The sequence below is a fragment of the Lithobates pipiens genome, unplaced genomic scaffold, assembly GCF_037356315.1.
Source record: "Lithobates pipiens isolate NorthernLeopardFrog02 unplaced genomic scaffold, aLitPip1_a1.2 Scaffold_19, whole genome shotgun sequence".
Lineage (NCBI taxonomy): Eukaryota > Metazoa > Chordata > Amphibia > Anura > Ranidae > Lithobates > Lithobates pipiens.
This window is the reverse complement of record NW_027507764.1, coordinates 554353091-554370175: the sequence shown is the minus strand read 5'-3', so window position 1 is coordinate 554370175 and position 17085 is coordinate 554353091. Positions and strand designations below refer to the sequence as shown.

At 42.9% G+C, this 17085-nt stretch overlaps 1 protein-coding gene across 3 annotated transcripts in view; it reads right to left on the bottom strand.

Annotated features, from left to right (window-relative positions):
• The window catches only part of FER1L6 (fer-1 like family member 6), a 276448-nt gene that overhangs the window by 86065 nt on the left and 173298 nt on the right, over window positions 1–17085 (bottom strand). For all 3 annotated transcript variants that reach the window (XM_077493299.1, XM_077493300.1, XM_077493301.1), the window contains exons 20-24: window positions 12005–12129; window positions 10059–10193; window positions 6100–6249; window positions 5125–5235; window positions 1418–1579 (exon numbers count right to left, since the gene is read on the bottom strand). In XM_077493299.1, the coding sequence (XP_077349425.1) occupies window positions 1418–1579; window positions 5125–5235; window positions 6100–6249; window positions 10059–10193; window positions 12005–12129 (683 nt within the window). The remainder of the gene's footprint in view (window positions 1–1417; window positions 1580–5124; window positions 5236–6099; window positions 6250–10058; window positions 10194–12004; window positions 12130–17085) is intronic.

Here is a 17085-nt window from a genome sequence, read left to right as displayed (position 1 = left end):
AATGTGTGGCAGGTGACGTGGCAAGTGACAATCCCCAATGTGTGGCAGGTGACGTGGCAAGTGGCAATCCACAATGTGTGTCAGGCAACGTGGCAAGTGACAATCCGCAATGTGTGGAAGGTGACGTGGCAATCCGCAATGTGTGGCAGGCTACGTGGCAATCCGCATCTGGTGGCAGGCGACGTGGCAAGTGACAATCCGCAATGTGTGGCAGGTGACGTGGCAAGTGACAATCCGCAATGTGTGGCAGACTACGTGGCAAGTGGCAATTCGCAATGTGTGGCAGGTGACGTGGCAATCCGCAATGTGTGGCAGGCAACGTGGCAAGTGACAATCCGCAATGTGTGGCAGGTGACGTGGCAAGTGGCAATCCGCAATGTGTGGCAGGCAACGTGGCAAGTGACAATCCACAATGTGTGGCAGGTGACGTGGCAAGTGACAATCCCCAATGTGTGGCAGGTGACGTGGCAAGTGGCAATCCACAATGTGTGTCAGGCAACGTGGCAAGTGACAATCCGCAATGTGTGGAAGGTGACGTGGCAATCCGCAATGTGTGGCAGGCTACGTGGCAATCCGCATCTGGTGGCAGGCGACGTGGCAAGTAACAATCCGCAATGTGTGGCAGGTGACGTGGCAAGTGACAATCCGCAATGTGTGGCAGGCTACGTTGCAAGTGGCAATCCGCAATGTGTGGCAGGCTACGTGGCAAGTGACAATCCGCAATGTGTGGCAGGTGACGTGGCAAGTGACAATCCACATTTGGTGGCAGGCGACATGGCAAGTGACATCCTCAGGGCTCCCACTGATTCTGCATTATGGTGAGATGAACCATTTAATTTTATATTACAATGTATTAATAGAAATAATGCGCTTCAATCATCCTGACACCATAACAACCATGGTGCCGTAATGATTGAAGTGCCAATACCAGCCATTTCCCATATAAATTGCCCCCAAAAAAACATATTTTATAGCAGTGCCCCTCCCGAGACTAGACTCTGGATCCGCCCCTGGCGTATGCGCGAGTCGTGCAGCGCTTTGTGAATGGGGACACGTTGTGTTCTGGGACACACAGTTCCCATTACCCAGAAGACACTGCACGGAGGAGAGAAGACAGAACATCACAGCGGAGGAGGAAGAGGCAGATTAGGATGATATGCCTAGCAACAGGCATTTCTGGTAAGTTTAAAAAAAAATGTTTTTCATTTTTTTTTCTGATTTTTTGCTAATTTTTAAGGTACTTTTGTTTTTCAGGGTGGCCCTCCACTTTAACTGATTGTGTCCACAAGGCAAGTTCAAACCATACTCAGTTACTGGCTCAAATAAGTCTCTCAATGTCCTCCTTCCCCAACAATTACTAATGTAATAAATCTTAGCCATAAAAGTATAGTATAATGAAGCTCACAGCTCAACTTACCACTTCGAACCAGTCTGACATAACATTGAAATTGGGATTGCTTTTGTAGCTTTGAATAACGCAGGATTTAACACCTTTCCCTGCACATTCAATCATCACCTGGGGGCGATCTACAGACAGCAGCTGCACCTTCTTCATCTCTCTGACACCCCAAAAAAGAACCTAATGGAGAAAGATTGGTCATTGATCTGTTTGTCAAACATTTTTAGTAATAAACAAAAGCCATCAGAAGGGAGGGGTTCAGTATTTTAAAGCTCTCAGCTCCTCAACTTCTACAATAGTGCAAAAAGAGCTGAGGACTGCGCATAATGTGAGAGCTTATCTAAAATAAGCCATGAGACGGGACTGATTGTCAAAGTAGGTACCACAATGGATAACTATTACATTTTTCAGGTATCTATAACAGTAGAAAAAGATGTGGGTGCAGCGCTAGTGCAAATTATGTTCTCAATAATATCAACAAAAAAAAGGGAAAAAAAATTCAAAAATTCAGAAGTGGTGAAAAAAGTCTGAAAGTGAAAAAAGTCTGAAAAGTCTGAACTCTATAACAGTAATCTAAAAGATTTAAACTCTTTCTTAGAAAACTCTCTTTAGGAAAGAAGTAAACTTGGATTCTCTTAGTTTTTCTTTAGATTTTCCCCTTGACGGTCACCAGCCCAGTGTAGATTAAAGGGAACATGACCCAGCCTACAACGTTTGTAAGGCAGAGCAACAGTGCTTTACTGCAGGAACCTTATTATGCCAGCAAGTACCTGTGCTGGTCTTCAAATTGCTCTAAAGAGCCTTGACCTCTGCCCAAATAGAGATGAAGCTCTACCATCTTCTAGTGCTAAGATTCACTCCATCTCATTCACACACAGTTAAATTTCATAGCTTCAATGGGCAGTAGGGGCCCTTCATAGATGGATCCTTTTTTTGGATCAATCATAAGGCTGATCGATATAACCAAACAGATTCCCTCATCCACGCAAGTGAGGTAGATGGAGGAATCCTCTCCACTGTTTTATTGTATCCTGACAGTATGACTCCTCCGCTGTCAGAATACACTGATCAGTACTGCAGCTGAGTGTCTGATCTAATCAAAAATTTTCAACATTCCTGTTCACAGATGTTGATCCTAATATGATGTCCATTTTATTAGCCCTGCCTTCGGGTGCCCGGTGAGTGGCACATGGTATCCAGTGATGGATCTTTTGTTGTTTACAAAAATTGTATAACCTATGGATTTCAGAAGATTCTTATCCGAATTGACATCACTTAAGGTATCCTTTCTGCATCAGACAAGAGTGCAGTCAGTGGACCAATGGATTGGTAAAAGATACTCCATAAGCTAGTGCTCACAATGATTTTGAATTGAACTTTTGTTGAATAATACAGATACAATATTTTTATATATAGATACATAGAGAAATATAGATAAATATTTTTCCAACTAGCATTTTATGTTTGGAGGCAGATGACGGAAGTACTGTATACACAATACATTATAAAATAAGCAGCTGCTATAACCTGCTGCATAAATGGAAGTCTGCCAAAGAGATAATTAACATTTGAATTCTGAGCATTCCCACTGCATACGAGTCCTTGGACTTGATTAATTTTAAAGGATTTGGGCGGCATCTGATAATTAGTTTGCCAACTCCATTAGCAATGGTTGTTAGATAGTTTTGCATTTATCATTCTCACACTAAAGTGTTAGGAGACGTGAGTGTTGTGGAAGTGAATGAATGACTGGACAACTATGGCCTGTTTTATGGGGAGGGAGTGGTGTGCTCTCCACCTTTTTAAAGAATGTTTGTATCCGATATATTGAAATTTTTGCATTCTGAGTAATTTTCACAGTGGTACCATTTCTCTGTTTTTTATGTTATATATTTTTAAAAAGTGGGGCACATGCCCAAAAGATATTAGAATGGGAGCTCTGTCTTACAATAATATCTCTGCAGCCTTTAAAAATGATAAATGTTTATTATATTCTTAGAAATAGTGGCCTTCAAAAAATATCTTAATTTTTGTATATATGATTGGTTAAATTCAAAATGTAATATGTTGCAGCTTACTAATCCTAAGATGTGGTAGCTGCATTCATTTTCTTCTTTTTAATTTTTTTGTGCTTTTATTTTCACTTGGCGATCCAGCCAGTATGTTTTATTTTTCAGCTTCTTTTGAGAATCCATTTACGACTGACAGGCTTACAGCTGTTGTGCACCCTCTTAAAGTGGTTGTAACACTTACACAGCACTTTTACCTACAGGTAAGCATATAATAAGGCTTACCTGTAGATACCATGCATATCTCCTAAACTTGCACCATTTAGGAGATATTCACTGAATCAGCATGCGCCAACTTCATCAGCACATGCGCACTAAAGAAACGGCTCGCTCGTGCCATTTCTTCAGCTGCTGTGCCGTTATCGGAGGCTCCCACTCACATGCCATCGTGGCTTCGGCCAATCACAGCGCGATAACCATAACTAACTCCGGGAGACATGTTGCTGGCCACAGCGGTGTGCCGGAGCCGCTACGGGGGCTTCGATCTAAGGCAAGTATTTCAGAAAAAGCCAGTATGCTATGGATACTAGCTCATTATGCCTTTGTCTTGCAGGTTTTTTTTGTGGGTTTACAACCACTTTAAGAGCCGCTGGTAATTTTGGACCCATTTCCCTCTTCAGGCACCTGGCATTTCCTGCACTTTTCCACTGACTCCAAAGAACAGTCTAGGGGTTTCTTTTTGGGTTATTAATAGGAAAAATTAACTTGGATAGGGATAGGGAGCATGGCGTCCTCTTGCTCACCTATAAGGCTCTTCATGGATTGGCACCCCATTATCTGTCTGTCCTTTTATGAACTTATTCCCTCCCTCGTAACCTACGCTCCTCAAATTCTGGTCTTCTGTATGTCCCTCCTACTCGCCTACACTGGATGGGAGACAGAGCCTTCTCCTTCTCTACTCCAAAATTCTGGATTTCACTTCCAAAGAACATCAGAGAGTCATCTTCTCTAAACTCATTCAGATCAAATCTAAAAACGTTTTTCTTTAGACAAGCTTTCACATAATTGTTCCTTTTTCTTTTGTTTTATCCTGTGTATTTCTTGTGTTTTCTTTGTAAAGCGCTTTGAAAAGCTACCTTTAAAGGGGCTATATAAAATAAAGCAGTATTATTACTATGGGCAGGATCATCGGTTGCCTCTTGCCGATATCCACCAGGCTTTTCCTAGTGAGGGAGATGTAGACTCACACCACATTAGGACAGCTGGACTCTTTCCCACCAAATGACTCTCCTCCTGGCTCTCTCCAGTGGGGCTTCTCCGGACCCAACTTGATCCTTGGACTTGAACTTGCAAATAGGCCCCCATCTAAGCTTAGCTGGGCCTACTCTACACTAGGAGGGTGCTACACAATGATCAAAAAATGATCAGAAAACTGTTGCTGTATCTACTTAAAATAATATTAGCTTGAGTTCAGCTTTAATCTGTTAGTTAGGTCCTTCTATATCTGCTAGTGCATCTAACACTACCATCACCACCAGACTGTCAATGTTGCTGTTCAAAGGTGTCTCTATTGCTCCTTCATCCAGAGTAGGAACCCTAAGGCAGCCCACACATTAGTATTTTTTTTTTCATTCAACCAGCAGGGAAACACAGGTACTGAGACTTGTTTATGCAGTAAGCAAAGTTTTTCATAAGCAAAAGGAATTGAGTACTCACCTCTATTCTGTATTTACTTAGTACCGGACGGATGTTTGCTGGGACGGAATAGACTTGGCTAGGGTCTGGGGTCTCAATGGGAGGCAGGCTTTGGATTCCGGATTCAGGAATCTGTGCAAATGAAGGATTTGTCAGCTATGGAAACCACAGAGAAGACTTGAGCTAAGTATTTGGTATTGTAGGCATTTGTCAGGGATGACACATCTAAATATAATCGTAGAGCGCCTGTAGACTATATACAGTACCTTGGCAGTTGGGTTTAATTATTCTACAAAAGTTGGATTGCTAGGATGCTGTACATAGACATGATTATGATTAATTTCATGCCCCCTTTCTTTACAGTTTGCATTCTCATACTTCCTACATGGACATGATTTTATGAAGATATCTCCTCTATGGGTCAGTAGACAGCTGGTCTTACAACAGGACAATGGTTGTGGGCCAGTGCCCAGGGAAGAAAGGTTAACCTTGGTATTTACCAACTATGGTTACTTTTTCCTTATTTTGATTCCCTCTTCTGTCCATCTCTGGATACCTGTTGGGTTGCAGAGAAACAAGCTCACATCCGACATTTCGCTTCGGAAAGTCCGATCGTGTGTACGGGGCATAAGAGGTTCCTACATGATGGGATTAGCCTTGTGTGATGTTTTGAGTAATATTGGTTTTATTGGTGACTGTCCTACTTTTGAAGTATATAAAAACATGTATTTCTGTTCAATAAATATTCATTCCTTTGGTCTTACCTACAAATCTGATCTGTGTATGATGCTTCGGGTAGGTAAAAGGGTTGGTATTAACTCTTGGTCTGCTGGAAGAGTTTGGCAAGCAGGAGGCACTGTTTGATGAAAGCACCCAAGCTGGGTGCCAGGGCTCTGTCACAAATATCTCATTCTAGCTTTAGCTTATAGCATTGCTTGAATGACTGTAGAGCACCATGATATCTAAATATGGTCCGGTATGCAAGTAAAAACGTACCTGAAACAATTCAAAGGCAGCTAGAAGATCTCCCCCAGACAGGTTGCCACAGAACAAGGGATAATAGGCCAGCTTGGCAGGAGAATAGGTCTGCTCTGATAATGTGACTGATGGAGCAGCAACAGTAGATCCAATGTACTCCGGTTTACCCTGAAAGTTAAAAACAATACAATCTGTAAGCATGTAACATATACTGGGAGGAACAGGTATTAACATGGAGGATCTAAAATACTTTATGAAAGTTACTTAAAAAAATGTTTTAATTATTCAATCACAAAAGACATCAATAAACCAAACAATTATTGTCATATTGCTTTATTTAGAACATTTTGGTAAATCCATTTTCAAAAATAATTCAGTCTGAACTCCACAAAAATATCTAGATGCATAAAGTTAATGGACGGTGTTTAACCTGCCAAAGAATTTGTATTTTCAATCATCCAGTCCTGAGATTTACAAATCTCAATCACACAGCACAGCCTGACTTCTTTCCAGTATAGTATAGAGGTCAACTATATACGTTTAGTCCACCAAAAATGATATTTCAGCCTTAGATAAAGGTGAGCTAGTTGTTGCTCCTGCTAATTTCCTCAACTTCTTGTGGACATTTGTACCAAGATCTCAGATCCTGATTTCCAGCTCCACTCAGGAGGTAAAGTCATGAAGATGGGGTCTTGCTCTATTTGCTGGATCTGTAATATATTATAAAATCTAAATTTTATTGTATAGCAACGTCACCACCAGTGGTGGCTGGTGTTCTTTTTAATTTTGAGGGTGCCCCACAGCACCTCAAACCCCCTCCCCCGATGTCTGCTGGTCCAGGGGCACTTAAACCATCGGCAAGCACATGAGGGATCGGCGGACACATCGGGCAGGGGATCAGGCTGTGACAGGCATCTGGCAGCATCTCTTATGTCCTCTTCTCTTCTGAGATCATGGTAGCATCCACCGTGCGTTTCCTCCCCTCCTCCTGGATGTCCAATAGGATTGCCTGACCAATCAGCCAATCAGGAAACAAGTAACAGACCCAAGCTTCCTGATTGGCGGAGAGGCGATTCAGTGTTAGAAAAGGGAATATTCATTTGCTTTTCTAACACACCTGCTATGCTCTGCACTCAGAGTCCACCCTATTTTGAAACCTATTAGAGCCTATGGCTCTAATCAGGTGCTTCAAAAAGAGACCCCCGCCGCTGTAATTCGGGCGCCCAGTGGTTGCGGCAGCTATGGATAGACTCATGCTATGCATAAGTCTATCCATTAACCATATAGGGGGCGGGGTGGATAGAGGGGGCGGTGCCTTAATGGACGGGCTGCCCCTGGTCCCCACCCCACCTCTCCACTTTGTCCAATCAGAGAATTCCATTGAAAAATACAAGGTGTTATGTGAACCCCCTGCGCTTGTTATAGAGAAGGGCAGCCAGTCGGCATTGGACCCAGAAGACTGGTATCATTGATTTGCAGCCTCCACAACTTCCACTCAGGTACTGTATGAGATATGCATACCTTCATTGGGAGCTGGACCAACATAATTATGCCATGAATTTCAGACCTAAACTTCAGCTTTAAAGTGTTTGCAAACACTTACAAATGACTGACCTCAGGTGATACATAAAGATGAAACAAATCCACCTTCATAAGTTGCACCTGTTTTTCTGTATCCCTCTCTCTTCTATATCAGTCCAAAGTGCATAATGTATACAGCTTGTCTGAGCTTTCAGAAAACAGGGGATGGGGAGCTATAAACCCCTGCTGGGTTGTAGTGTAATCACAGAAGGATGTGCTCACCGGCATGTGGATGGTGATCCAGCGTGTAGGGGATGAAAACCGCAACAGCATACAGCAGGAAGATGGAAAGGAGCTCCGTCCCGCGTGTGTCAGTGACGTCAGCTTGGACACTACAGTGAGAATGTGTGTCTCACTGCTGGAAGGTCTGAACTGACAGGCTAGGGTAACTGTCCAAGCTACCAATGGTTTCTGGGGATGGAAAACCTAAATGATGGAGGATAGTGGGACGTGGTGACTACCCCGTAAGCTATATTAGTGTTGCCTTGACGAAACTTTGCACGCGCATTCGCTTTATCACCTATGCGCGCGAAACGCCGTTGCTCAGCCGACTAGAGGTGGCTATGTAAGCATTTTTCCTTTCATTTTCTTGTGATCGAACAGGACTGTTTTTTTTTTTTATCATCTGCAAGTCTGAATAAAATGATTCATTATTCATTATTTTTCATCTGTTGCGGACTGCTTTCTTAACCCATTGAGTGCTGGATCTTTGTGTATTTATTGTTTGATCCGTATCTACCAGCTATGGTTTGTATCCAGCTGCGCTGGGTATAGGCCTCTCTCCAATGACTTTCACTCCCCCTTCTTTGTTTGTTTCACATGTTTCCACTTTTTAGCGCTGGTATTTCTTTGTTTTTATTACAATGTGGAGTATAACAAGCATACTGTATTTATTATTATTTTTATATTATTATTATATAGACTGATTTTACTGTTGTAGGTTTAGTTTATACTTTAACTTCAACAAAGGTCCAGGGCTGTGTGGAGGCCTCCCTATTCTTGCTGAAATGGGCTGGATGTTGGGTGAATGATTTATATATAGAAATTATTAGGAAACATATACAGTATTTGTGTTTTTCATTCATATAATTTTATTTTTCTAGAAATACCAGGAATAGAAAAAACTCCATAACATCTACCATAGCAGCTACACTAAGCAACAAGGGAATTTAGAAAATAAGTCACATAGCACTTTAGTCTCTGGGGGCCCACCCATTAGGGGCATGTATGATCTACATGCAGGGCGCCGGCCCATGGATTCCAATGGTGTTTTTTTTTTTTAAAAGAGGCTCTAATAGGCTTCAAGAAAGGGTGGGCTAAGGGCGCAGAGCACTGGCACCCCGATCCCACCCAATTGGCTGACAGGACAGGCGATCCTATTGAATGCCTAGAAGGAAGGAGGAGCCACACGGCGAAAGCCGCCGTGATGTAGAGAGGACATAGGCGAAAGCCTGCCACCCATAGGAGCCCACAACTTGCCCGCTGCCCACCGCCCATAGGAGCCACAAACACAGCCACTACCTACTGCCCATAGGAGCCAGCTACCTACCCGTAGGAGCCCGCAACCTGGCCACTGTCCGCCGCCCATAGGAGCCCGCCCACAGCCCATGAAGTAAGTGCGGGGGGGTGGTTGTTTGCAGACCAACCGGTGGTGGGGGGTGGTTATTTGCCACCCCCCCAAAAAAAAAACACCAGCCGCCACTGCGTTTGGTTGATTCAGTAATATGTGAAATTATTTTTCATGCATTAACATTTTAATCCAATCTACCTCATTATCTACCTCAACTTAATAATCACTTAAAGCGGTATTAAACCCAAAAGCAAACATTTACTATTTTGCAGCTTACCAGTTCTTTGGTGTGATGGCTGCATTCATTTTCTTTTGAGGCCTTCTTTTTTCTATTTTCATCTAGTGATTGAGCCAGCAAGTACTGTGTTTGAGAAGCTCAAGCTCTCCAACAAAATGTATCACTTAACATAAATGAGACAAACCACTTAACACGGGCAGGGGTGCTTACAATGTTCAGCTTCTATTTATGAACGTAAAACCTTTATCCCAAAATAAAAAAATACTTTTTAGCTGTAACTGATTATAAAGTGTGTGCTGGAATTTGGCTTAGTTACTGTTTTTAAATCTGCTAATGCATTTAACACTACCGCCCCCTCCAGACTAGCAATGCTGCTGTCTCCTGGGCTCATTCATCCAGAGTTATCTCAGTAATACAGGAGGTGTATTACTAGCCAGATCCCCAGGTGAAAACGGAGGGAAAAAGCAAAATAAAAGAAAACAAATGCAGCCATCAAATCACATCACATCCAGTGATTGGTAAGCTGCAATATATTATATTATTGGTTTTGGTTTTAATGCCGCTGTAAATATTAGCTTTATTCCTTACCAGTGCATCATCATCATACAGCTCTATGACAATGTTTGGGGGGTCATCTACAATGTCCTGTAACTCTCCATGCAGGACGATGTTGTTAAATAGCAGCATCTGGTTCCATGTGGGTGACAGCGTCTGTGAAATAACCTGTGGGGCAGAAGTACCAATATTAGGACATCAGGAACATGTGTGACATAAAACAATACTGCCTTACATGTAACAAGCTTAAAACACCAAGGCCTCTTCCACACGAGTGGCCCGACTGCCCACCTAAAATACAGCTGGAGTAGACTGTTCACATGCCATGGCTGCAACAAATGTAATGCACCACGCCAAGCTGACAGATGGCACCACCAGTACAATTTGGCCATTAAGGTTAAAGCTTGGTTTGCAGTTGCGGCACATTAGGCCCAATATAAACTGATGCTGAGCAATAAGGATGAGCTCCGGCGTGTTCGTACACTCCACGTGCAGAGCCCGCCAAGAAGTTGGAGGCAGATGCAGTGAGACATTGCCCCGATCTCTGCTGCTGCACATCGGGACAATGTCTCACTGCCTGTGATTAGCGCAGGGCAGTGCCGACTTCCTGGCTCCGTACACTTGTGGTCATTGAATTAGCCCCTTACAGATAGCTAAAAAGTTCATTAGCGTCTACGAGGGGTTTGATTTCTGCTACGTATATGTTGTTATTAGACCACTTCTTATTGAGATTCCTATTACATTGTAGAGCACAATGGGAGAGGGATATAGGCAGTATTACAGATGACATTTATCTTACATTCTGTGTAATGGGTTTTCTCTCTCTCCCTCTCATAGATTGACTCAGATCTCAGGTTAGGCACTGATCTTGAACGAGAAGGCCTGGCTCACAGTCTGTGCTCTAATTCATTCCAAATGTTTTCTATTGGGTTAAGGTCAGGACTCTTTGCAGGCCCGTCAAGTTCCTCCACCACAAACTTGCACCTTCTCCAAACTGTTCCCACAAAGTTGGGAACATGTAATTGTCAAAAATGTCTTGGTATACTGACGCCTTAAGAGTTCCCGCCACTGGAACTAGGGGGCCAAGCCCAACCCCTGATGGACAACCCCACACCATAATCCCCCACCAAATGATTTGGACCAGTGCACAAAGCAAGGTCCATAAAGACATGGATGAGCGATTTTGGGTTGGAGGAACTTGACTGGCCTGCACAGAGTCCTCTCTGGGATGAATTGTGTGCTTCTGGAAGAATAGTCAAACATTGCCATATACACAAACCTAAACTTTGTCGACAGCCTTTGCAAAAAAAGAGTTAAAGCTGTTATAGCTGCAAAGGGTGGGCCAACTCAATATTGAACCCTACAGACCAAGACTGGGATGCCATTAAAGTTCATGTGCGTGTTAAGTCAGGCGTCTCAAAGCTGTTGGTAATATTGTGTATATTTTGCATAGGATGTATAAAACTTCCAGATTTTTAAATACAATTTTAGGTGAGAGATAACCTGTACTATAATAGGTGCAGTTATTCTTCAGGACCCCTTATCCATCTTATGTGGCGATGTCCCAAGTTGAAGAGATACTGGGCCAAGGTGGTAGGTACCTCAAATGGCTTACTGGGGACTAACATCTCATTGGAACCTCTTACGTGACTGTATAAAATTGTCTTCAAATAAAATCTGATTTAAAAAAAATAAAAAATCAATGGTGTCGGTGGAAACTTATCTGAGAGGTAGACGTTGTTCAAGGTACCCCTAGTAACCTCTGGAAGAACCCCAGGGATCCATGGGACCTTGGTTGAGAAATTCTGCACTAGGGTTTTAGAGCGTAGTGTGCAATCTATTCCTTCTTGCTTAGCTTCCCCATCAGGATATGTAAAGGATTCAGAGAAGAACTGTGCTTCACCCCATGTACACATGAGAAAAATTATCATCAGCTAATAACTCGAATGTACTTCATAAGAACTATGTTTTTGTTTTACCTTTGTTGTCTGGCAGTGCGAAACAAAAGTCACTTTTGCAAAAGGGTCTGATAGGCCGGTGCTGTCCGCAGCGATTAACCCTCGAGCCTGGTACATGTGGGCACGCAACTGGAACAGGTGTTTTGCTGCAGGATATCAATAACACATCATACATTCATCTACTGCTAATTACCATGATCATATACACAGTATTGATTTCCTTTAAAAAGTAAACAGATGAAATAAATCAGAGAAATAGATTATAACAAATGTGGGATTCTGACACTTCCTGTGAATTTCTGGAAAGCTTTTCTGTCCCTTTGATTTGATAGTACAGAATCTTGCTAAGCCTCACAAAGCCCAACAGCAATCAAAATATCTGTTCATTGAACTGCTGAGCTTAACTAAGATCAGTTAAGCCTGGTCGAGAGCTGACCCCCGCCAAATAGTATTCCAATTGCAGTGGATTTTGTAACACTCTAGGACAGCCTTTCTCAACCTTTTCAACACAGAGGAACCCTTGAAATAGTTCTCCGGTCTTGAGGAAGCCCTGCTAAAAATTAGAAATTTACAACTCATGATACATTAGTGTGATGGTCAGTGGGAAGAATGGTCCTTACACTTGTGGTCATTGGGAAGAATTACCTCCTTACAGATAGCTAAAAAGATCAATGGTGTCAGCGGGAACTTATCTGAGAAGCAGAAATTGCCCAATGCTGAAGGAATCCCTAGCAACCTCTGGAGGAACCCTGGGGTTCCACGGAACCTTGGTTGAGAATCACTGCTCTAGGACAATGAGGGAACAATACTATGTTTACTTTATTAAATGAATGGAGACTGTTCACTTAAAGTAAAATTCTGGGCTAATCTTAGTTAGGCTTAAAAATGTCTCCCTCCTGGTTGGTAACCACTTTTCTGGCTAACCAGTGTAAGAAAGATGTATATACTTACCTATTTTCAGGCCACTTCAGTCTGGTAAAAGTTTGGAGAAGGGGACATTTCCCCCTTTACAATCAGTTTACTTAAAGTGGAAGCTCCGCTTATCTGACTCCTGCCCCTCTGGTGCCACATTTGGCACCTTTCAGGGGTATTGGGGGAACAGGTACCTGTTTTTGACAGGTACCTGTCCCCACTTCCAGGAGATTGTGCTGTGGCATGATCCTCCTGGAATTTTTGCTCCCCTCCTCCTTCCTCCACCGCTGGGCCATTCAGAAAACACAGCGCTCTTCGTGGATTGGGCAGTGGGGAACCAGCTGTGAAAGGCTTCCCTGCCAGGTTCCCTTACTACGAAGGGCGGCGGCAGCACACAAGAGCTGTTGGAAACATCGGCTGGGGTGCTGACATCTCTGGATTCCAAAACAAGTAAGTGTCCTAATATTAAAAGTCAGCAGCTACAGTATGTGTAGCTGCTGATTTAATTTTTTGGCGGTTGGGCGGAGCTACTCTTTAAGCTGGCCATACATAGATCGAAATTTGGCCAGTTCAGCAGAGGCCATGGAAACTTTAATCCATGTATGGGCAGGCTGATTGTACCCAAATTCATACATTAACACACAACCAACTTTTCAGATTTCTCCACATACAATTACTGCCAGCGGCTATAGTCGCTTGCAGTAACCATTGCATTCTTCCAGTTGGGAATGCTCCCCGCTTCCCCCCCAGGTGGCAGAATACAATAGCGCAGTGGGTATTATTAAGCTATTTTATTTCCTGCCATCCGTGGTGGCAGGGAAGAAAGTCATATCATCTATGGCCTGCTTTACACTTTCTACTGAGATACTAATGTTATGCAGCCTCTTTATCCTCTGGCCAGTAGGGGGAGAGCTAACGCCAATGAAGCCTATAGAGCTCTATGCCTATAGATCTCTATGCAGAGCGCTTAGAATTCTGAGATTTGTAGTTTGGGATGGTATGCCTGGGAAAGTTCTTGTAGTTGGCGTCCAAGAGAGACAGAGGAAAGAGTATTCAACTGCCAGTGCGTATGTGAGCGTGAAACTGAGATTGAGGCCACCCAGAGGCAGGTCAGGACCGCCCACATCACAGATCCTGCACCGCTGCCGCAGGGAGACTGGAGTGTCCACTCCTCTTCTGTTTTTCACCGCTGATCACAAGATACATTCAGGGTGAGACTGAGGGCACTCTTCTACAGCGAGCGTCCACAGCAGCATCCTGGGAACTAGTGATAGGGCTATCGGCCCATTATTGACACTGCTAGCAAAGAATGAGCCACTGAGAGCAGAGCAGGACACCAAATGCATTCAACCCATACCACATCTATACCTGCCCTATACCGCACTTCTACCAAACATATACTGTTAGGCTTGTGCAATTCGTTTCAGAACGAATCGAAATTCGGCCGAATTTTGCATCTTTCGGACATTCGGATGCATCCGAATGTCTGAATAAAAAAATAACAAATTACAACGAATATGAAAGAAATATAACAAATGAATTCGAATGAATTCGACATGATTCGAAATTATTTCAACCGCATTCGAAATTATTTCAACATGATTCGACATTATTTCAACCGCATTCGAAAATATTTTGTGACCCGACTTTAGGGCCATGTATCTCGAGGTCACTTGGTGCTAGACACTTCAAATTTGGATATGTTATAGTGCTAGTATTATTGTGTTTGCATACCATTTGGGGTTTCTAGCTATAAGTGACCCTGAGATATGTGGCCCCAAAATCGGGTCGCAAAATGTTATTAGTTATTAGAGCAGAGAATGACATTTTGCGACCCGATTGTGGGGCCACATATCTCAGGGTCACTTATAGCTAGAAACTCCAAATTTGGTATGCAAACACAATAGTACTAGCACTACAACATATCCCTATTTTCGGGTCACAAAATATTTTCGAATGCGGTTGAAATAATGTCGAATCATGTTGAAATAATTTCGAATGCATTCGAAATGATTTCAACAGGATTCAACATTATTTCGAGTAGATCGGTGCATGCGCAGAAGGAATCCTCGTACGGGGAATTATAAATATCTCCTAAACCGTGTAGGTCTAGGAGATATTTGCAGCACCTACAGGTAAGCCTTAATCTAGGTTTACCTGTAGGTTAAAGTGTGTTATAAGGGTTTACAAACACTTTAAGGCTTGTTTACACTATCTGTGTTAAGCTCCGTAATTGTTTGCTATGTGTCCAGTTCCCACCATAACTCAACCTTGAGGTGTGGTGAGGTGCATAAAAATGCCACATGTCGCAATGAGCTGAGGTGTATGGACTTGGATGAAGCATCAATTTGTAACATTAGTTAAAAAAAAGAAAAGAGTAAACAGTGCGAAGCGTTGTAACAATGTATCACACCGCCCCTCCTTGTCCTTACACAGCCCACAGTGTTTTAGTGTATGGGCCGGTCTGAACAAGTCCCTGGCTACATTTTTCCGGCATTTTACACTAACATCCATTCTATGGTGGGAATGTGTACCAGGAAAATGGGGACAGCCATTGAATGTCACCGTAGAAAGGTGAACATGTAGAATAAATAAAAGGTGGCTCGCAAATCTACAGACTGGAGCTCTCCGTGGTGCTGAAACTCTTTCCACTCTCATTCAGAAGACCATTTTTTTTCTGGCACTTTTTGTTTACAAATATAAATCAGTATTTTTTGCTGAAAAATTACTTATAACCCCAAGCAGTATAATTTTTTTTTTTTTTTACCAGAGACCCTATGGAATAAAATAGCGATCATTGCAATTTTTTATGTTGCACGGTATTTGCACAGCAGTTTTGGAAATGCATTTTTTTGGGGGGGAAAAAAATACACTTTATTGAATAAAAAAAAAAATACAATAGTTACCCCAATTTTTTTTATATAATGTGAAAGATAATGTTACACAGTAAATAGATACTTAACATGTCTCGCTTTAAAATTGTGCATGCTTATGGAATGGTGACAAACTATGGTACTTAAAAATCTCCATAACAGGTTACCTGTTCAGAGTTACAGAGGAGGTCTAGTGCTAGAATTACTGCTCTCGCTATAACGTTCGCGTGTGTGGTTCGAACACAGTTTACATATGCGCGCAAGCACGGAGGGAGCAGGGCGCTTTAAATTCTTTTTTTTATTATTATTATTTGCTTTGATTTTTTTTATCACTTTTATTCTTATTACACGAAATGTAAACATCCCTTGTAATAGAAATAAGGGCGGCTATTTACAAAAGGCAAATCTACTTTGGACTGAAAATGCACTTGGAAGTGCAGTCGCTCTAAATCTAAGGGGTAGATCTGAAATGAGGGGAAGAGCTGCTGATTTTATCATCCAATCATGTGCAAGCTAAAATGCTGCTTTTTCCGTCCATGTCCCTCTCGGATCTACAGAGACTTTACTTCCAAGTGCACTTGCAGTGCAAAGTGGATTTTCCTTTAGTAAATAACCCCCAAGGATTACAGTCAAAAAGACCCCAAATCTCTTCTTTACCTTTAACCACTTGCTTACTGGCCACTTACACCCCCTTCTTGCCCACGTCAATTTTCAGCTTTCAATGCTGTCACTCTTTGAATGACAATTGTGTGGTCATGCGACACTGTACCACATTTTTATTATCTTTTTCACACAAATAGAGCTTTCTTTTGATACTGATAAGTCGGCACTGGTGGGCACTGATAAGTCGGCACTGGTGGGCACTGTTCAGGAGGCACTGATGAGGCTGCACTGATAGGCAGCACTGAAGGTCACTGATAGGTGGTACTGAAAGGCACTGAGAGGTGGCACTGATAGGTGGCAGTAATGATGGGCACCAATAGGTGGAACTGGTGGGCACTGATAGGCACTGGTAGGTGGCACTGATAGGCAGCACTGATAGGTGGCACTGATGAGGCACTGATTGGCAGCACTGATAGGTGACACTGGTGGGCACTGGTAGGTGGCAATGGTTAACAGTACTGATGGGCACTGGTTGGCAGTACTGATGGGCACTGGTAGGTGGCACTGGTGTGCACTGGTGTGCACTGGTTAGCAGCACTGGCGGAAAATGTGTGGAATGTGTCATTGGCTGACAGCTGATCATGTGGTAAAGGGCTGGGAACGATGGGCACAAGGACTCAGGGGGCGCAAGGGCAGCGCGAGCATGGGAGGACG